The sequence below is a fragment of the Amyelois transitella genome, chromosome 8, assembly GCF_032362555.1.
Source record: "Amyelois transitella isolate CPQ chromosome 8, ilAmyTran1.1, whole genome shotgun sequence".
In the NCBI taxonomy this organism is placed as follows: Eukaryota; Metazoa; Arthropoda; class Insecta; order Lepidoptera; family Pyralidae; genus Amyelois; species Amyelois transitella.
In genome coordinates, this window is record NC_083511.1 from 2,899,597 (window position 1) to 2,922,329 (window position 22,733).

General features: G+C 35.1%; 1 protein-coding gene and 1 pseudogene across 1 annotated transcript; both read right to left on the reverse strand.

Annotated features, from left to right (window-relative positions):
• Window positions 1-712: 712 nt before the first annotated feature.
• Window positions 713-6,245, reverse strand: LOC132901983 (uncharacterized; annotated as a pseudogene).
• A 1,071-nt stretch (window positions 6,246-7,316) lies between these two features.
• Window positions 7,317-8,553, reverse strand: LOC132902025 (uncharacterized; the record flags this gene model as incomplete). The annotated part of the gene is made up of 1 exon (XM_060945605.1): window positions 7,317-8,553. A coding segment is annotated over one exon (852 nt), but the record flags the coding sequence as incomplete, so codon positions are not given.
• Window positions 8,554-22,733: the final 14,180 nt, after the last annotated feature.

Genomic DNA, 22,733 nt, shown 5'->3' on the forward strand with positions numbered 1-22,733 from the left:
TACTTTCCGATTCAAAGAGGTACCCCATGTATGGGACCGAGTTAAGGTTTCGGTCAACATCAATATTTAAAAAATCCTTGTCTGTAACTGCTGCGTTCGGTAACAGTATTCTGTTGCAAACTGAACGTAAAAGTGTAATCAGTACATTTAATAATTTGAGAGGATTTGCACTTTCGCTTTCAAAGCTTTTCAATGCAATCTGCACATCGTTAAGTACACTTTGCAAAAATAGCAAATATAAATAATTAGTTTCATCCTTGTACATGGAGTATAATAAATCTGCAGTGTAACATCGATTACTTACAAGCCCAAAATGTAAAGTCAGTTCTTTCCATTGTGCCAGAATTCTTCGCACTGCTGGTTCAATGGATAACCAGCGTGTGTCACATACCTGCAGAATTTTTAATGGCGCTTCACCACAGTTAATAGTTTCGTAAATTTCTTGATATTCATTTTTACGTTTTGTAGAGTGGGCAAACCAATTGTACGTTTCTCTAATTAAGAATTCAATATTTCTTGGTAGCGTATGTTCTGAAGCGTGCGATACTGCAAGTTGTAAAGAGTGGCAAGTGCATCTGATAAGAATTAAATTAGGTATATCATTTTTTAAGATTTTATACACTCCATTATTGATGCCAGTCATGACTGACGCATTGTCTGTTCCCAATCCAACCAGTTTATTTTTGTTTAGTCCATATTTTTGTACACAAGAAAGAAGGGCTTTAACAATGCCAATTGCATCACTGGTTTCAAGTTGTTCAAGGGCCAGAAACGAAGACACAATTTTTTTTAGTTTTCTACTAAAATACCTGATTACAATACCAAGTTGCTTGCACGTACTGATGTCAGTTGACTCATCAATGATGAGACTATATTTTTGTTCCCCTATATCCTTTATTAGTTCTTCAGTAAAATGTGGTGCCAAGATATTTTTAATAACTTCAGTACACTTAGTACGATGCATTTTTAAATCATCCGTTGCTTTGGAGTCAGGGAAAGCTAATTTCACTAAGTCTGTCAGATGATCAATACAGGAAACTGAGCTATGTTCTGTAATGTAAAGAGCGAGCATTCCTTCAGCTTTGCGCGATTTTGGGTTGGAAATCTTCTCACCATCAGGCTTGAATTGTATAATCTGGTTGCCGGATATAATTTGCATTTTTTGTTTGTGCTTCTTTGTTTCAGCATGTCTTCTCAAGTCTACTAATTTTGCTAGTAATTCTACTTTACAATATGTGCAAAAAGCTTTCGTATCATCACCAACCAAAGGTTTAAGCCAGGATATGAATTCGGCATGTGATTCCCACTCTTTTCTATACTTTTGTGCATAGTTTTTTTTCTTTAAAGGAATTTCCATTGTTGGATAGTATTAAGGATAACGACTTCACACACTGTAACCAATTAACAAACGACTTTATCAAACTTTTTAAGATTTCAACAGCACTCACCAAATTCGATACATAGAATGTCAAAGTTAAAAGAAAACACTAACAACGATTGCGCTACGGGATTCCCCGGCTATAGAGTAAGCATAAAACAATATGAAATTCTCATTGTGCTAAGGGATTCCCCGCCCCGGTAAAGTACATAAGCGTAAATCAGGTGTGTTGTACAGAGTGTCAGTATCACTGTCAATATGACAGTGACACAGACACTCTGTTGACAAAACGTGTTGCCGATTCCATACTGAAAAACCGCTAAAAACCACTAAAAAGAATAAAACCGCTATGTTACTAAAAAAATCCTCTAAAGGCTTTAAAAAGGCTCCAGTTCTGGTGGAAAAACCACCAAGGTGGCAACACTGTCGACAGCCCCCAAGCTTTCGTTATTATGGCGAACACATGTCGAATCGAACGATCGCTCCCGAAGAGAAAGCGAACGTCAAAAGTGCCGCTTGGCTACGCATTTGTATTGAAATAGGCGAATAAACAATTCGCTAATTGACGATTTCGCTTCGTTTTCGACATGAATGTAAACATTGTCTACCAATTTTGTTATCGATCTCGATCGATCACGTGATTTAGCGAAGGCTTATGTCATCCCATACATTTTTTTATTGCCGAACTTCGTCATCGTTTTCAAAATGTTACTTTGTCTAAGCCCCCAGTTGCGTCAACACTCTCTATCAATCCCTGAAGGTTTATATGGGAATGGAAGTAATGCCATTGTTATTTGTGATGGTACATACATTTATATTCATAAAAGTTCCAATTACATGTTCCAAAAACAAACTTATTCCCTACATAAATACCGAAACTTGGTTAAACCTTTCTTGATTGTAGCATGTGATGGTTATATTATTGATATTTTCGGCCCATACAAGGCAACTACATCAGATGCTGATATTATGAAAAGCCTCTTTTCAGAAGGATCTGCTCTAAGATCATATTTTTTAGAAGATGATGTGTTCATTTTAGACCGTGGTTTCAGGGATAGTATTAGTTTATTAGAAGGATGTGGGTATAGAACTTGTACACCAGATACACTTTTAGAAGGAGAACGCCAACTTACTACAGCTCAAGCCAATGAGAGTCGCTGCGTAACACTGTGTAGATGGGTAGTAGAGGCTGTAAATGGTCATTTCAAAACTAATTTTAAATTATTTAGACAAGAATACTTTCACTTGGCTCTGCCTAACTTATGTGAACTTTTTTCAATTGCAGCGGCTCTATTAAATAGGTTTGGTGTTCGATTTCAAGACAATGTGTACGTAAATGAAATATTAGAGATAATAAGAGAACGTAAAACACTTGAAAATAATTTATCAAATAAAATTGATGAATTAAATATGAATAGACGCACATCCTTCTTTGAAAGCATCACAGCTGATAGAAATAATATTTCATATTTCCCTGTAATGGAAGAGAGAGATTTAATATTATTCGCTCTTGGAACTTACCAGATTAGGCAAGCCCGGTCATACTATGGGGAACATATTAGAAGTCATGGGGGATACAGGATAGAAGTGAGTAGAGAACATGTGCGATCATCTGAATATGATCTTAGAGGCAGTGATGATGCTACTTTAATAAGAGGTAGAATAAAATCGAGGCATGTAAGCCGTAAACAATATTATGTCTATGTTTTAATAGAAAATAATATACCTGGGCGGACTGGTATTACTGAATATTGCTGTAGTTGCCTTGTTGGTCGACGTACCGTTGGATGCTGTGCTCACGTAATGACTATAGTTTGGTATTTGGGATGGGCAAGATACCAACCAAATGTCTTTGCACCAGCAGCATTTTTGGATGATGTATTAGTTTTAGAGAATGAAGAGGAATAAAATAATGTAAAATTAAATCTTGTTTTTCATTTACTACTTTTCCCTACCATAACCATACATAAGAGAGACCTCAAACCAATTTTCTATAATAAATACCTATATGGTAATCAAACATTTTACAAACTGGCATGCTAACATTATATACTTACCTAAATATCATTTGTAGTCACTGATACGAATGGTACCTAACCATAAGTGCTGTAGCTTAACATGCGTAATTGTGAATAATATGCCTTACTCAGTTTCCGTAGTAAAGTATTTGATACAACATAAACTAATATTAAGGTTGATGGTGACATAACCTACAAAACTTCAAAACAGTATATTTCAAAAACCTGAAGTCATACGGCTATATAGTTTTTTTCACCAAGATCCAGAAAATAAGCTCTATTAGGCAAGATATATTTCATTCGTAGACGCTAACTTTAGACATGACCTAAAATGATGTATGGGAAGCTGCCATAGCTCTTTCATCATGCACTAAAAGACTATAAAAAGCTCCCGGGTCTGCGTCTTTTAATTTATTAGACATTTCTTTAGTCATACCAGTAGTTTCCGTAAAAGGCATAATAGACGGTTGTTGACGCCTAGGACGTGACCATTTCTTTGACATACGGTCTGAGGTGGTAATATTGCTTGTCACGTAATTTCTAATAGAATCAGAATCACTCTCACTGTCGCTACGGATAATTAATCGTCTCCGTTTTTTTGGAATGTGCAACTGTTCTTCGTTTGAATCCGACGACTGTGGATCTAATTGACTATCTTGTATAGACGGCTGAACAATACTAGTCTCAAGTAATGTTAATGCCCGCAAATCTTCCTGTGTAAATTCAAAATCTTCCATGTCCACCTGTATTTCTTGAAAATTTGAGCTTTCAAACATTTCCATTTTAAGTAGGTACCTATTTATTGTAATGTTTATTTTATAATATTAATATTCACTATTGCACACACAATATTACACTAATAATGTATTTGAAGTGAATTATTACACCAACGAACATGTACTGTGCACATGCAACCTCGCTTCATGAGCGCTACCGCAGTACTGAGGGGGCGGGTGGGCGACGCGGTGACCGGCGTGGCGCCTTCGTAACGAAAAGTGATTTTATTACTTTAAAGCGCCACGGGGGGCACCGGTGACCTCAAAAGGTTTTTTCATCTTATTTACGGAACCCAACGGCAGATTCTTATAATAAACAGTATACATACATAATTTGATGAAATACATCCATTTGAAGAAAATTTTTTTTTTACAAAAATCCACATTTCCTTTTTGGCGTTTAACGTGTGTTAATTGTGGGTTGCTTTACATGTGCGCTTAAATTAATTTTGCTTGGGGAATCATTTTCAAAACTGACTGTTTCGTGTTTTTTTTTAATTCCTGGGTTACGCGTATTGGCCAAAACGCTTCTGTCCTGATGTAATGGTGATATTCTTGACGTACGCATTTTAATATTTAAAATTTTCCTTCTGATTGGCGTAGACATAATTTTATTTTCAGTTATACTATGAGTTGTAAGCTTTTTTAGTAATTCCATTTTTTTATCCTGTTCATGTATTTTTTGTTTCATTTTAATATTTTCTGTGTTTAAATTTTCTATTTCCAAATCAGCAATTATTAGCTTCTCTTTCACATTTTCTAATTCTGTTTTTAAGTCTTCAATATAAGATGTATCATTTGTAGTTACATTCTGCAGGCTATACATAGTAGTGTCCATAATAGTAGAATTTAAAATATTGCTATTACATTCCATCGTCATTTTTGTTAAGTCCGTTTCTGATATAGATCTTTGTAATTTTTTTCTAATTGTTATGTTATCCATTTTAAAAGACAAAACTGTAATTATACTTATGAAATTATTCTTTTTGTCAATTAAATTATATATTGCACTTGGCTGTATATTTTTATTCTGTCATCTATATATATAATATAATATAATGTCAATTCTTATGTCAATTTCATCCAAATGTCAAAGTCACTTCACTTGTTTGACAGACAGAAAGCCGGTTGTGACGAAAATGTTGTGGGTTGTGGTTTATACGCTTAATCTGCTCTAATTGGTTTATTTCCAATAAACAAAATGATTCAATTTTTAAAATAATCCCGTTTATTGCCTTCGCCAAAATTGTTCAAGTGTTTTTATTGCGATATTTACGTTGTGAGATGGTATATAATGTCGTACCTTGATCCAGTGATGTTGAGGTTACAATACACGATCCTTCCGTATGTAAATATTTGGTAAGTCGACACGAAACTCAATTTAATCTTAGGAACACCGATAACAGCTCTTACTCCTTTAACAGCCCTTACTCGTTCTGCAGCCACAGCAACGCTGTGGCTAAATATTTGTGTTTCGCATTTTACCCGCATTTTATTTATTTTTTCTGGGTTAATGTGCTCTTCCGTAATTTTATCCAATAACCTCAATTCCCCGTAAGAAATGTCTGCTGCATATAATTTTTGAAAATACTCCCTCTTTACTACTTATATTTCATTATCCATTTTGATATGACATGTCTTTAGTTAATAAATTGTTTCGAATACCTTTAATTAGGTAAGTAGTATAATGTTCCGTTTATTAACGCGTACAACGTCATGGCGACACTCTTTACAATTTTTAAAAAATAAATCTTTTGTATCACTAACCAAGTCTGATATTGCACTTACATTAACTGTGCTTTGGTCACATACGGTGTTTATTACAATGAAGCCTGCATTTTGGCAATTGATAATTACCTCTTTAATAACAGTTTTTAATTCTAATTTATTTAATTTTGTCGTAAAATAATACGCAACTGGTTGTTTAAAATTACTTTTGATGCCCTTAATCATGAATACCAGAGCATGGTCTGCGAATTCCGTCGTTTTATTAGTGGAAAACCTTTCCAAGCTGTCTTTGTGTGCATCATTGGTGTTAATGACATCACATCGAAAATTAAACTGCAAAGACGGTCATTTACTGGTATATCCAGTACAGAATCTTTCGAGTTTTTTTTTAATTATGGGGTTGATCCCCGGACATACTTTTATTTGGCTAATTAATCGTTGCATAGCCTTTATGGATGGCAAAGTAAAATATTTATGTAAAAGCATAGCATTTCGGACTTTTTTTAAACAATAACAAACATAGAACTTTTTCTTCAATAGTGAAACGCCTGCCTTTTGATTTTTTTACATTTTGCAATTGCATACGGTAAAACACCCAATCATCGACGCTTTAACGCAATTTTAGAATGACTAATATTAAAGTACATTATAATTGAGTTGAAACTGACCCGATAAATAAAGTGAAGGTGTTGCTGAATTGTTTAAGCGATGATTACGGTTTTTGCCGTTTTGCGTGAAGTGTTTAAGTTTCGCAAACATTCTTCTTAAAATGCTCAAAATCAGTTTCCATTTCAAGTTTTCCACCAACCAGAGTGACCCATGCCTTGAAACGATCAGGATATTTTTTTGCATCTGGGAAACGATGCATTATTGTGCCTGAAAATATTAAACAGTGGATTGTTTCTACTTTTTTCCGACTCACATGTAAAAGATAGTTTTTAAAAATATCTTTTATATGTGACACGTCTGTGATATGCTGTTTTATAATAAGCAAGGTTGTTTAGGATTCTGCCAGCAGTCTGTCTTTTTCGGGAGTTGAGGTAATGATTTTAGTTGTTACTTTTCTCTTTAATTGTGTCTGTTTACAGAGGACCTAAGGAAATGGACGCACTACTTCTGGACTCAATGTTTGTGAACTGAACAACATTGTGATCTGAACAGATGTTGATCAATTGTAACAGGTGCTAAGTTTGTATTCAATACAGTTGTTGGCATTCCAAGATCTTCATTATCTGATATCATATCTGAGGATATTGGTAGCACAGGAGACTCACGCTTATCGCTATTGACTTCTTGGTGGCTGTCTGCAAGTATTGGTGGTATAGTTACACTGCTTGGTACTGGTTCTGACTCTAATGGACGATTACTGATTTCAGAAGGCAAAAAATGATCATCATTAAAAATATTTGTATTGGATAAATTCTTGTACTTTTGAAACCCGACGCAATGTTTTGCATGTTAAAGGCGGAGTAATATCCATGTTTTGCAAACTCAGCAACATTCTATATGGTAATATCTTTACCAGGATTGAATGTCATCCAATCTCAACAACTCTGTACCATGTGGAGGGAAATGGTCAATTTTGTCATAACGCACATCATCTGATAGATCTAGAGCGTTTTGGCTTTTGTATTATTTCAGCTGTGGGCAAATCTTCCACATTGATATTTTTCATTGATTTTCCTTTCTTTAATAAAGACTTAAAAATTTCCAGCCGAAATTTCTTCAGGCCCTTATACTTTTTTCTCCTCTTCTTTTGTTATCACGCCTGTATGTCAACCACGCGTTATTTACGCATATATTAATAAGCTGCGAAAAAATTGATGGGTACCACTACTTGCTTGAAGGGAATTATCATTTTGTCAATGCTGTATCGACTATCTTCTTCGACTTTTAGGCAGTTTTGTCGATTTTTTTCAGAAAAAGGTCGTATTTTGAAATAGGGGTCAGAGTTAACTTGATTATTGTCTACGAAGTGTAAATGTCTCTGTATTTGCTGATACCGTTTCAGTGGCATTATATCTGCAATCAATGGATAGCGTGTTTCGGTATTCCAATAATCAAGATACGAAGTCATAGTCATCACACCCATCATCAAATTTATTGCAAAAAATTCGTGCATCTCGTCAACAGTTAAGTTTAAAGATCGGCCGGTTGTCTGAACGGCATGCATATTTGTAAATTGACAAGTATCTTCTAAAATGTCGTCAGACAAAAAGTCGCTAAAATATTCTAGTGGGAATTTTTCATCTGGTAGTGGACTTACAAAAACATCTGGCTCTAGTTCTGCACGATGTTGGAAATGTCTCTTTGTCCATTGAAAATGTAATGCTATTCTCTTGTTGACAACACGACGAGGTCTACGAACAATGTTTGGTCTCCTAAGAGCACGTGTTGGATGTGGTGATGAGGCTATAGTTTGTGGAGACTGCTGTGATGGAGCAACGTTTTGAGGAGATTGTTGAGGTGAGCCACTTATTTGATTGAGTATGAATGACGGTGTGACTGATGGAATGTTCGACAATGGAGATATTATTGGCAAAGAACTGATGGATGGAAATGAATGATCATAACCTTGTTCATCAGCTGTGTTGATTATATTAGTTAGTAGTGATGGAGAGGAATTCCGGTCATCCTCCAAAGAAGAATCCTTTCAAGCGATGAGTCAATTGACGGGGCATCAGTTGATTCAGTTCCAATATGAGCTAGCAGAGCTTCTTCATTTTCAGGTTCCGACTCGCCACTTACGTCTGATGGAGCGTTTACCTCAGGAACGAGAGCCAATATTTGATACGAACGCGAGTTCTGAAAATAAATTGAATGGTTGCAAGAAGCCATGCTAAACAGTAAAATAAAAAACAATGTTTCTGCACTGTTACACCGTTTAATAAATACGTGCGCAAACCATCCAACAAAGCTACGTAAAAAAGTGTTAACTATTAATTTTATAAACAGGCAAAGGCACAACTTAATTTCTCGTCTAACATCCAAGAGTTTAATTAAATGTAAATGTTAATTGCATGCTAAGGGTTAAGATATTTTCGATACGAACAAACGGAACCATATAAAGTTAGTTAAAAAAACACCAATCGTAATAAAAGCACGAAAGAACAATCATGGCTGAATGAAAAACCCAAAATGTATTTGATTCACAATGTCTCATCATGCGATTTTGTTAAGCATGCTTAACAAACAGTTTTATAACTAAAATTCCCACCACCGAAATATATTAAGTATACATAACGTTTGGGTAACACACCTGATTACACTTTTATCCAACCGTGGTTTGGCTTGAAAAATATAAGATATATCGGATTATACATTATTCAACAAAATACAAATATAATATTATTTAAAAACACACAGAATACACACAAAAACATATAATTACATGCAGAATCCGCAGAGCGCGTTGCTTCGCCGCCATTGTCACTCGCTAATTTGACACACGGTGTTGCCAGTACTATGAACTAAATTTACTCTACTTCAGAATAATATGATGTTACCATATAAATGGCAAAATTATTATAGAGTAAATTAAATGCACGTATAGATTTTTTTTATTTTAATGTTAACAATAGGTACCAAATAAAGGGTCACAGTAAAAAAAAGAATCTACAGTATCAGTCTTATTCAATACAATTTTCAAGGACTACAATCAATTGATCATTGCATACATGTTTGTGGCACTTAGAGCATTCAGTCTTAGTTTTTCTATCCTTAGATCTAGTACAAACATGACACCTTTTGTATGACTGCGATCTTCCTGCATCAGAAACATTCTGGCTCCTGAATGTCATGATGCTTTTTTAGACGTTTTTGCAGCGGTCTTGGTAATGTAGGTACGCTGGCTCTAGTAAGTTGGTAAGGTTTGACTAAATCAACAGCCAATCGCTTTAGAAATACTCTTCGGGGTATATTTGAGTCTATCTTCGCCTTGTAGTACGAATTAATACCGATGAATTAAACAGTTTTTTCTTTTGATTGAGGGAACGTATCGAGCTGTCAATTTTTTACTACGTGACGTACAGGTAAAGGAAAAAAATCATGTATGTCGAGTTGTCTAGTTCTTCCCGGAGGCCATGGAAACGTTGTCACATTTTTTTTGTATTACTCCGTGAACGATTTTGATTCGAGACTAGTTTTTTGTTTCGGGCTCATACACATAAATCCAGGATTCGTCATCCGATGCGATGTTGTATACAGCATTTGAGGATCCTGCGTGGAATCTTTCGAGCGTTCTGACGCACCAAGTATGCGAGCCGCTTTTTGCTCTTCACGGAGCGAATGCTCAACTTTGGAACGGCTAATTTAAAAATTGAATTAGTTTAAAAATAATAACGTTACTTTTATGATTAATTTGAATCAAAATCTGAATCTTCATCATCATAAAACAAATCGTCATCAACATTTTTTACATTGTCTGCATCTACAAACAGTATATCTTCAGTTGGTGGGTTGATATCGTCCTCTTGAATATTAACATTATACAAATCATTCTTATTTATATTTTCGACATTCCAATTATATGCAATAAAAGCCATTTTTCAGCTCGTTCCGTTATCAGTCTATTACGCTTCTTTGTGTGAATTCGACTTATCGTTCTAAAAGAACGTTCACACGCGGCAGACGTTACAGGAGCTGTGAAAATAACTTCAGCCACTTTTCTTAGTTTCGTGCATTTACATATGCCTTGCCACCAAGAAAGTGAGGTGACATTATTTATTGGCGACCACATTAGCCGGTTGCTCCAAAAGATCGATTTTGACTTAAAATCGGATACGTCCGCGACTTACTTAAATATTTTCGATATTTAAGTAAGTCGCTAGTTCATCGATAAAATTCATTGCAGCAGCATCTTCTTCACTACTTAAATTATCACCACAGTTCTTGGGATCTAGCAAACATGCAGCAAAATGTATAGATTTTACGTCTGTTCCTTTTCTGGATTCTAATTTTTCAAGCAGACTGCTTTTAATCTTCATTGAGAATATTGGTGTGAGCCAAAATTTCTGTTAGTTTTAATTTTAAGGTAGGTATTCCACACATGAACTGTTTTCTGTAATTAACAATCGTTACCTTCTGGTTGGGAGATGCTAACAGCGATTGGTTCTACAATTGCAGCAACTTCGTTTGTCATTGTCCAAAACCTTTCATCTAACTTTGATTTGTTTTCTGACGATAACTGTACTCGTTCATGTACTGCCAACGTTTGCATTGCTGGTTTGACAAATTTCAACACTTGCAGCGTGTCGTGTGCACTATATCATTATTGATGAAACGAGAAAAATAATGCAATTTCACTTTGCAAACTAATGGTGCGGTTCCGTTCAAAAAGTGTCATCAAGCAATAAACGTCACTGTCACTTGTCATGTTCTTTTTTTTCGACAAAAAATATGAATTCATTCAAAAATTAATTATTCGATCAAATATTCGTTCAAATATTTCCGAAAATCCGGTTTGAACGGTAAGTATCGTTTTCGATACAATATGCATTTAAGGGTCTTTAGAACGTCATCTGCCAATAAATTTAATGTATGTGCCGTGCAACGCAATAATATTGTACTCGTTATGTGGATATAGGTCTTTCACATTCAACAGGGCTCTTCAATATTATCCGAACATAGATCACATACGTATTACGTAACACAGACTAAATTCTACTCGACAGTCTATGTTGCCACATTAGTCAATCCATTTTCCACAACGGTGTCTTTATTTCACGTATTTAAAGTGTAAAAGCGCCCAGAATCCAGGAATAGGGGGCGCCCAGGTTGCACACAACACGACCTAGAGCCGCCCCTGCTAATGTGGCAACACTGACTGTCGAGTTGATTTTAGTTTATGGTACGTAATATGTATGTGATCTATGTTCTGGAATTCTCTGGTGTGTGTTAAGATATTTCTTAACGTTACCGTCATAAATATTTTATTTTTAAAAGCAAAACATGTTAACTGGGAATCAAACACAATGGAGAAGAAAACTGCCAAACTTGACCGCTAGTGGCGCTGATATAACTTCCATCCCCATTAAAACAACAGTTTGTCTATAAATTCAGAATAACAGTTTCGCGAAGTGGCAGTGATGACAGAACCAGAGAACAATGCGGAAGAAATAAATGAGAATATTCGAATTTCAAATTAAATGTTTTGTAAGTTTATCTCGCATGAATTTGACCGATGTACTGGTGGTGAACGCTATTATCTTGTGCAACAAATTATAGAAGTTTTCAAGAAAAAGAACAAATAAAACCTTAAATGTTATCCTGTAGTTATTTTGTTGATCTCGGTTGACTCTCCGAATTGGAAAAAATATTTGAAAAATTGGAAAAATATTGGAAATTTTTCTATTGATTTCTTTCCGAAATTTTTCCATTACCCATCAGTACACACACTTATGTATATATGATATATCTCGAGTCATATCGGTCTTTAATGGACATACAGAATTGTATGTATGTTTATTCATTGCGAAATAAAATAATCTTATTAAAATAGTTTTTTAGAGATTTTTTCTGTTGTCTTTTTACCGAAATATCTGAATCTTATGTGAAGGTAAATTTTTATAACAGATTTAATTTATAAAAGTTGATGCTTTGAATCATGTTCGCTAGAGTCGGAAGATAATATTATCGTAGCCATTGCCTTCGCCGAGTTTCGTTCCTTGTTAAACAAAAGTGAGAAAAAAATATTATAACATACCCACCTATTTTATCGATAGGAAATCTATGTTCGATGATGTTCGCTCTGGTGTTTTCTGGAACTGGATGATATTGTCCCTGATCTCATCGTCTCCGTTTCGCCTTTTAATGTTATAGTCTCTGATGGTGTCATTAATTACGGAGAGCGCACGCAAGATCAGACGAGCTATTCGCTGGGTGCAAAGTACGGTAGGGAAACCACGAATCGATGACGGCGCGCACTGTGGCAAAAAAGGAACATTCGGTGGCAGACAAATTGTCACTTTTGTTTGAGTAGCAAAATTTACTTTACGTATCATTTCAAAACTAAATAAACAAACATGCGTCACGATACCTGATGTGTAGTTAATTGCAAAAAAAATTGAAGAAACTGTGATCACAAATTTTATAAATTTCCACAAGCAAGTTGGAAACGCGAACTGAAAATCAAACTTTTATTTTCACCTTTCGATTAAAACGAGAGTACAAACCAGATAAATATTATTCTTAAATCAAACACAGTCTTCATATTTTAATAAAACGTCGTTGCTAAAGGATCTGACATCGGTACTGGCAGTTGTACAACATAGCATTATTGCAGGTAATTCACATAAGAGAAATAAGTATAAAAAAACCATCATTAGTTGAGCTAAAAAATATTCCATAAAATATTCATCAAAAGAAATATCGTTACACAGAAACATTTTTGACACAATGAAAGATTCTAGGCATCAGGACCAGAGCCAGAGCTGGTTCAGGCTCTGCGCCATCTCCACCTGCATCTCCGCCAACCTTTACTTCAGGCAGTTTGGCAGTGCGAACTCTTTTTGTTGACTCTCTTTAGCCCTGCATAGATTTACGTTTGGTAGCGTTTCTAAGAACAAGTTTGAAAAATTTCAACATTTGATCGTCAGTGAAATTCGGATCCCACATATTTATGATTGAAAAAAAGAATTTTGTGTGATTTGTCAGCCAAACTTAACTCAAACATTTCAAACTCTTCTGCATTATCAATAGGTTTTAGGCTGAAACTTTCTCGTTCTTCCTGAGATGCGTCTTGCAGCAAAGTAACATCACATTGTTGCATCTGTTTTAATTCTATGATTTCTTTGTCTCGTCTAATTGTACCGTTAATGATGCCAATTTTTTCCCAATACCTTCTTGGTAGTCTAAACACAAAGGAACCTTAAAAGATCATTGGCTATCTCATTTATGTGAACCACTTTGTAACCACTGTTACTAGTTTTAACGTTTCATGGCTGATTATTTTATCACATGTGCTTCAATATTTCGCACAAATAACACTTATACAGCATCTACCAATAAAATAAAACTAAAAGTGACACGGGCGTAGTCAGGTTTTGGTATCGGGGGGGGTTCAAGAAAATAAAAAGACCAAAAGTACATAAAATAATCCTTATATTCATAAGAAAATGGAGAATTTGGGAAGTTCTTTTTTGAGCAGTGGTACAGTATCGACTATATAAAAAAATGCCTTTCTCTTATAAACGCATTACAGAATTAATCTTCTGTTTTTCTTTTTAAATATATCCACTACTTCATTCGCGTCAATTTCTATCATATAGTGAATGTTCATGAGAGCCAAGCCATTCAATCTGTTTTCACTTGTTGTGTTTCTCAAGTAGTTTTTAAGTCTTCTTAGGCTTGAAAAAGTCCTTTCTGGGGTAGCAGTGGAAACAGGTATGGTCGCCAATATTTGCAACAATGTGTAAATATTTGGATATAGTTTTTGGTCGCAGTTATCTAAGCATTCCAGAGCTGATTTTGGAATAGGGGATGTGAGAGTCATGGCTGCTTTCCACACTTCAAGTTCTGCTTTGACAACAGATGAACATTTTTCGGGCAGCACTGTCGAATACATACAAAATGCCTCTTCAATTTCACAACTGGTCGCAAAATTTGACGGTAACACACAAGATAGTGCCGATACTACTTTACGGTGTTTTATAAACCTCTCAATCAATTGTTGTATTGTATGGTCGAGAAAAGGGATGAATAAATTTAATTTATAATACGTGGATATATCCGACGCAGGAATATTTGAGCGATTCAGCTGCCTTCCGACAATACGTGGCATAAGCAGTATACCACCATTTTCTTCGAGCAACACCTTTGCTTCTTCATATAGATGGAGATACTCTTCGTCAACTTTGTCTCTTAAAAGTTGCAAAGCATTAATAACATTATCAACGTGGCTGAATGCTGTTATGAGGTCTGCGTTAACTGTCTGCAGTTGCTTTGACAGCGACAATGTATAGCTCATAACTTTTTGAAGAATTACTAGGCACATAACAAAATTCGAAGATCGAAGTGTGTTAAGCATTTGGACGGCTTGTTGCGATGTTTCTTTATTGTGGCTAGATTGGAGTTCTTCGAGAGCATGCACAATCGCTGAATAAATTTCTTTAAATCTTATAACGGCTTCATGCTTATGAACCCACCGTGTTTCACACATTGCAAGCAAGCTTTTTTGATGATCAGCCGGTAACAAATCCCTAATTTTTTCTTTCAGAACAGCAGTGCGTTGAGCCGAATGTCTAAAGTAGGAACCAACAGATTGTACGATTCCAACGCAGTTTCGTACTTCTGCTTGAGAACATGAGTCGGCAATAGCGAGATTGAGAGAGTGTGCACTACAATGTACATAAAGAGCAAGAGGACAGTCTTGACGAATAAATGCTTGGGCACCGTGCAAATACCCACTCATAGCTGCAGCTCCATCGTAACCTTGACCAACCACATGAGAACAATCAAGTCCATGCTTTTTCAGAGCTGTAATTATAAGATTTGCAAGACCGGATCCTGTCACGTCAACAGTTGGAATATACTCTAAAAACATCTCCTTAACTTTATGTTGTTTCGCATCTTTTGAATCAACATATCGCAAGCACAATGAGACTTGCTCCATACGCGCAATGTCAGTTGTCTCGTCAGCGAGAATCGAAAAAAAAATAGCTTCCTTTACTTCGTTAATGATCTTGTGTTGAATAATTTCACCACAAATGTCAATTATTTCATTTTGGATTTGTGGGCTCGTGTAAAGGGCATTCTTCTGAGAAGTGATCAAATGCTCCGAAAGATCTTTATCCCCAGATTCGGCTGCGTACCGCAATAGAGCTCGAAAATTACCCTCATTCTGAAGTGGTTGTTCAGACTCCGGTGTAACGTGAATCCGTCCCGAATCAGTTTTACCTCTTAAAGGTATACCTTGTTTGCCGCAAAAAATTATTCCTTTTACGATGGGGATTAGTTTTTTTCGATTTTCTTGTTGCTGTCTTTTTCTTTCAGAAGACAACTGCTCATCAACTGAAACAACCTGAGAAGACATTACTTTTAGGAAGTTATCTGCGAGTTCCAAATTTCGTTTGTGATATCCTGATTTTGCATGAGTTTCAAATATTTCTAATGCATTCTTCCACTTGCAAAAAGGATCGGTTACAAGCTGGCCGACCCGCTGATGGCCCCCTTTACCTTCATCAAGCGAACGTCTCATTACGACGCAAATTCTACAATATGCTCCACTTTTATACTCAGAATATGCCAACCAGGGGAATCTTTCCATCCATTTCATTTGAAAGCGCAAATTTCGTTTTGTAGAAATGGGAAACTTGTAATCTTGAGGTGGAGTCCAAGGCTCTTTTAAAATTTGGGCCTTTAGATATTCATTCTCGATATTGTCTTCAGTCGCATAAAAACCAACATCCAATTTAGAAGAATGTGAAGATGACGTAACAGATGAGCTGGTGCTGCTGCTGGTCGGTTCTAGGCTAAGTGAAGGGTCGGTAGTGGTAGGTATAAAACAGGGCGCTGGCGACACCACCGACTCGGTCTCGACATTGGATACCGTAAATGAAGTCGAAGGCTCGCTTGTGATCACAATTTTATTGTCAGCATGCAAACTAGTTGTTGGTCCCAAATTCTCTTGTTTACGGGTAGCCGGTGAACCACACCACTTTTTCCAATACTCCATACCTTTAAGTTTATCGCCTTTTCTTTTCTTTTTCTCCATTTTCTCGTAATCTAAAATAATAAAAAAATACTATCTATTTATTTATCTAACCAGCAATAAGTACACCCATCCATGAGAATTAATAATTAATTAATTCTCATTTTATTAGTATTGCTATTTTAAACGTAATAAGTAGTGGAAATTATAAATCTACTTACGTATCACAAAAATGACAAAATAACCTCTAATAATAGTCACTGTAAATTATTGTCCTCTGCTTTACTACTCTCACTCGATGATCGTTGGTAAATGAACACGACACGACAAGTGCGTGCGCGTGGGATACGAAACGGCACGAAAATATACGAAGGTTACCGAATGCGATCGGTTAAACGATTGTGTGTGACGAAGCGCGGGCCGGGTGATAGAATCCAACCAAACCACATACCTATCTTAGCGTAAGAATGGGAATGGATGAGATGTTAATCTTAACTTTTCGGGGGGGGTTTAAACCCCCAGAACCCTCCCCCTGGCTACGCCCGTGAAAAGTGATCACTAGCCTGTCCGCCATTATCACAATGTGATATTGAATAATGTTAAATTTATTTTATTTAATTCTAGAAGATATCGACTACAATTGAATTATATTTAAATTGAATTACACATAAACAGTTTTTCTTAAAGGTTTATTATTACAAAATAAAAAACATATTATAATTTTTACCTATTTATGATACAGTTTTTTAAGTATTTCATTGAATTAAGAGAGCGCGTGAAAATTTTGGCCTAAATTCATATAGTATTTCACGTAAATCTACTTTCCCAATAAGATATTGAACATAATAGCAAAGAAATTAAAGATTTTACTTAACTTAATTGATATAATAAAATCTCGGAACACACATGTCACTTGTACGATAAAAAGTATAACATTAACGATAATTGCATGTTACCCTTTAAAACATTTATAATAAGTCACAATAAGTTCTATAAAAGTGTAAAAAATGTTCACTTTTATATTAAGAGCTGTCTAAAAAGTAACACGTGACCCAAAGTACAGCTGTTGTGGTAGCTGTTACACAAAAAAATGCTTATATAATGTCGATATAATCCAATTATTTTATGATTGGATATCTAACACAGCTATGTGCTGAATTATTTGTGCCCAAATTAGAGTTATATTAGCAGAGGATGCGCTGTTTACGCCGTTGTACAGCAAGCTCAAGCAGCTAATGCACTCGTATTGTTGCTGTCATACAGCACTTTCGTGCTACTTGGGGTATGCTATTTTCGGTATTCAAAATTCGCAATGAAGACGAAACATATTTTCCAAATTTGTCCAAATCATCGTCTTTTTTTTCAAGTCTTGACTTTTTTCAATATTGTCCAGTTTATTTAAGGCCGATTCTATGTAACCTGCTTTTTTAGTTGTTTTTTTAGACATTGGAAACGGAAGCACATCATCGACGAATTGTATATTTGAATTTATAACATTTTCTATATTTTTCGTATTTTCATTTTCAAATTATTCAAAGACTATTTCTTGTGATGCCAGGGACGTATTATTCTGTAAACATACATTTATTTAATTATTTTACAGGTGCCAAGATCTGAAGAGGAATGGAATCAAATAATAAGGAGCTTTTTTATGAGATGGAATTTTCCCAACTGCGTTGGTGTCATTGATGGAAAACATATAAACGTAAAATGTCCCCCTGGCACAGGATCAGACTTTTTTAATTATAAAAGTACATTTAGTGTTGTGTTACTAGCTTGTCTTGATCACGACTATTGTTTCACATACATTGACGTGTGAGCAAAAGGTAGAAACTCTGATGGTGGAATATTTAATGATTGTACTTTAAAGAAGACTATTGAAGAGAATACCATAAATTTGCCAAGTAATGCAGTACTTGTCGCAGATGAAGCGTTTCCTTTTAAACCTTATTTGATGAAACCGTATCCTCACCGTAATGATTTAAGTAGAGAACAAAAATTGTATAACTACAGATGGACAATTTTCGAAAAGCCAATCACTACAAGTATAGACAAGGTAGATGTTATAGTGAAAACATCATGTGCTTTACACAACTGGAAAACTTCACCTGGTGGGGTGTAACTTCACCTTACACCCCACCAGGTTTTATAGACGAAGAATGTCAAAGAAGTGGTCATCGTCTTGGTACTTAGGGACAAAATGCTTCAGGCGGAGCTTTTGAAAATATAACATCACAGAACAACAGGAATAGTACAAGGGAAGCTATAAGAATCCGTGGTAATTATTGTCATTACTTTAACAATGATGGTGCTGTACCTTGGCAAGACAGTGCCATTTTTTAATGATAAAAAGTTTCACATTTATAATATTATGCACTTGACTGTACTTTAGAAAATTTATATTAATACATACTTACCATATTTGATGTTGTTTCTCTGTGTTCTAAACTGCAATTTTCCTTTCATCCTCTTTTACCAACCCTGTTGCTACTAAATATAGGTTGAATATCTGCTTATACTTTTTCCACGAGTTTCCATCAATTATTTTATATCCCACAGGCGGCTTTATTGATCCTACCATTATTTTTTCCATTTTGTTGTCTTCCACCATCTTTTATTTCTTAACACCGCTTAGCCAACCTCAAACTGCCCCAACTATGAAGTACATATAGGTAGATATTTTGTTACTAATATTATTTTCTTTTTGTTTTTTCCACTAAATACAACACTAAGGATCTTTATTTACATTGTTTTCACCTGACACAATGTTTCATATAGGAATTTATGAAATAAAACACATTCGAGCTTCGGTCGCATGATGACGCCATCACAAACTGATTTATTGTATGTCCGTTATAAACTGTTAGTCTATCTTGACAATGACATCATACTATCGAATCAATTGGACAATTCGAATCATCAATGAATCGAATCCATATATAATACAATCCGAATGGGGTAATGACTGCGATCATTTGAATCATTCGAATTAAACGTGATTCGAGTCCCATCACTAGTTAAAATGATACTAGTTCCGTCCAGGGGCTTCGTTCCCGTGAAAATTTTGCAATACGAAGTACCCTATATGTTAGTCCAGGTCATATTCTACTCGTTTAACAAATTTCATAATAATCCGTCCAGAAGTTTCTGTGTGAAAGAGAAATAAACACACAAATACGTCCACAGATCCTTACAAACTTTCGCATTTATAATGTAAGTAGGATTTAAAAATCTCAGTTGATTATCAGTGATTTTATTTAATCAGAATCAAATTCTTCACCTGAGAGGACAGCATCTTTGGTTGATTTTCTTGCTATGTCAGAATAATAGGATTCTGATGACTCTTCACTGCTGCTGCCATCATTAACAGGAATGACTAATTGCTCTATATCGGTGTATAAAGTTCTGCCTCCCTCAAAATACTCCTTTTCAATTTTCATAACATGTCTACATGAATTTACCCAATTTTCCACAGAGAATGCTTGCTGAAAACTTTCAAATGCTTGCTGAGCTGCCATCTACAAAAAACATTTAGAACAAAATTAAAGTTAGTAATGATCAAACTCATAGTTTACTGAATAAAAGTTAATAAGAGAACCTTTACTTTTATATCAGTTGACCACACATTATTTGATGAAATTTTATGCTTAGCGATCCCCCAAATTAATTCAATTGGGTTTAAATTGCAATGGTAAGGTGGATGTCGTACTACTGTGATCATATTCTCCTAAAATCTCATCTTTTTCATAAAGAGGCCGGTTTATGGCGTTTTACTAATGTTAAAAGCTCCGGCTTGCGCAATGAGTCCTCAAACAGCACGCCATTGTCTTCAAGCTATACTTTAATTTCGGCAACTTTAGTTGCGCTTGTTGGCTTATTTAGTATCACTGAGTAGTAGGCCGCATTGTCCATGACTATTATACTAGCCTCAGCGAGATTTGGGATTAATTTATCTTTAACCCATTTCGTAAAATTGGAATGGTTCATTTCAGAGTGGTAGTTTTCATTCTGATTATTTCCGCTGAAAATCAATAAGGCATTCGGAACAAATCCCTTCTCACTGCCAGCATGTACAATAATGTACCGCTTGCCTTTGCTCACATTTTCTTTTACTTCACTAACATCCAATTTCAATCTGCTTTAATAACATGTAGCAGATTACGAAGAGTAGGCACCTAAAATAACAAATACTCAACCCTTAAATGCATGATTTAATATATTTAATTGGAAAAAATATATTTTGTTCAGGTTGATGGGTATTTTAACGGAAAAATATAAAAAAAAAACAAAATTCATATATCATGTTTTTTTTACTGGAAAAAGGTTGTGTATCAAAAATGAAACAGTATGCAATACATGGTGAAAAAATATTAACTTTACCCTATAACGAATATTTTTTCAATTGTTATTAAATAACACAAAACAATTACATTTTTTCTTAAAACAAAGTATTACGTCACATTTTGAACACTTTATAGAGCTCAAGAGCTTACACTGAGGATACTGACAACGCCTCCTTGTGTCAGTTGTAATTGGTTCATGTCCAACTTTGTCAAGACGAACATCTTTAGGTGGCATCGCTGGTATAATAGTTTTTTTTTTTTCTTTTTGGCTATTGCTTCTTCAATGCTTGAGCTAGGTCTTCCCCTCTTGTTCTCTTTATATGTGCCATATTTACATAGAGCTTCAGCCAAATCGAAAAATGAACCGCCAAATCCATAAGATTTTTGAGTTGATTCCCTTTTGTTTATTTACCTTTAAATACAGAACCCAGGAATTTATAACGGTGATATCTAAAAGGTGATAGAAGATTCGCAAATATCAATTTCTGGTTTTCATGTGTATGCGGTATCGACCTAAAAAACTATCCATTAAGTCGACCCCACCCATATGTGAATTATATTCCTTTATCAGTCTTGGGCAAGGAATAGACACCACTTTTTTTCTCTTTTTGTCGTATCTTTCGATTGTCTCAATAGGATCTGCTCCAACATACGTAGAGAGGAGAATTACATGTTTATTGTCTTTCCAGCTAACAGCGGTCACTGGTGTTCCTTCGTAACTGGAGACGTTTTAAACGTAATCACCTCTTGGTATATTACTTTTCATAACCTCAGCTTTTGAAGGTAATTTGCAGTTCTTTCCTAGTCGGTTACGTTGAACGGTTCCGAGACAATAAATTCCATGTTGAGTGATATAATGCATAAGTGGTATGTTTGTGTAAAAATTGTCGAAGTAAATTATATGATTGCAGTTTCTAGGTACACCTCGTGTTAGTCTAACAACCGTATCAGAGACTACACCAAGTGCTGGCTCCGTTGAAAGACGATCATGAATCACTTTACCAGAATAAATCTCAAATTGATAGGCAAATCCTTGCAAAGAACACATAACAAATAATTTAAAACCCCGTTTGTGGGGTTTGTTGGGCAAACGAAATTAGCTCAATATTGTTTTGGCAGAGGCATAAAGTTACTGTTTCATTTTTGATACGCTATGCATTTAAGATTTGGATACAATATGTTATTTCTCGGATATGTAAGTGGCCAACACTGGTGTCAGTTTTTTTAAGCTGCGTTTAGGAATCTGACTGTCATAGCTTAACGACTGCCATCAATAACGACGTCTAGCATAACAATATGTAAAAAATATTTAAAAACTTAATTATTTACATTCGAAAACAACTTTTCTATGTGTAATGCTCTCACACTTACACCAAGGAGCCAATTTCAATTATTTTATGAAAATGTTTGTATAACATAATAAATAAAAAAAATTTACCTGTTTTTTCACCTCGTAGAAAAAATGGACCTTTTGTCTTTGGCCGACAAATCAAAATTGTCCCAAACCATTTTTGGATGACCTTTTCTATGTTTTCCTGGTGTAGAAAACACGCCCTTATTTCTAGCACCTTCTTTTTCAATATTTCGGACAGTGTTTAGGCTAACACCTAAAAATAAATAAAATTGTGTAAAAAAAAAATTAATGATGAGAAACGAACTTTCTCTGATTGGCCTGGGTCTTGGATGTTTATCTATATATAGGTATGTATTATAAAATATAGTATCGTTGAGTTAGTATCTCGTAACACAAGTTTCGAACTTACTTCGAGGCTAACTCAATCTGTGTAATTTGTCCCGTATATATTTACATACATACATACAATCACGTCTATATCTATATAA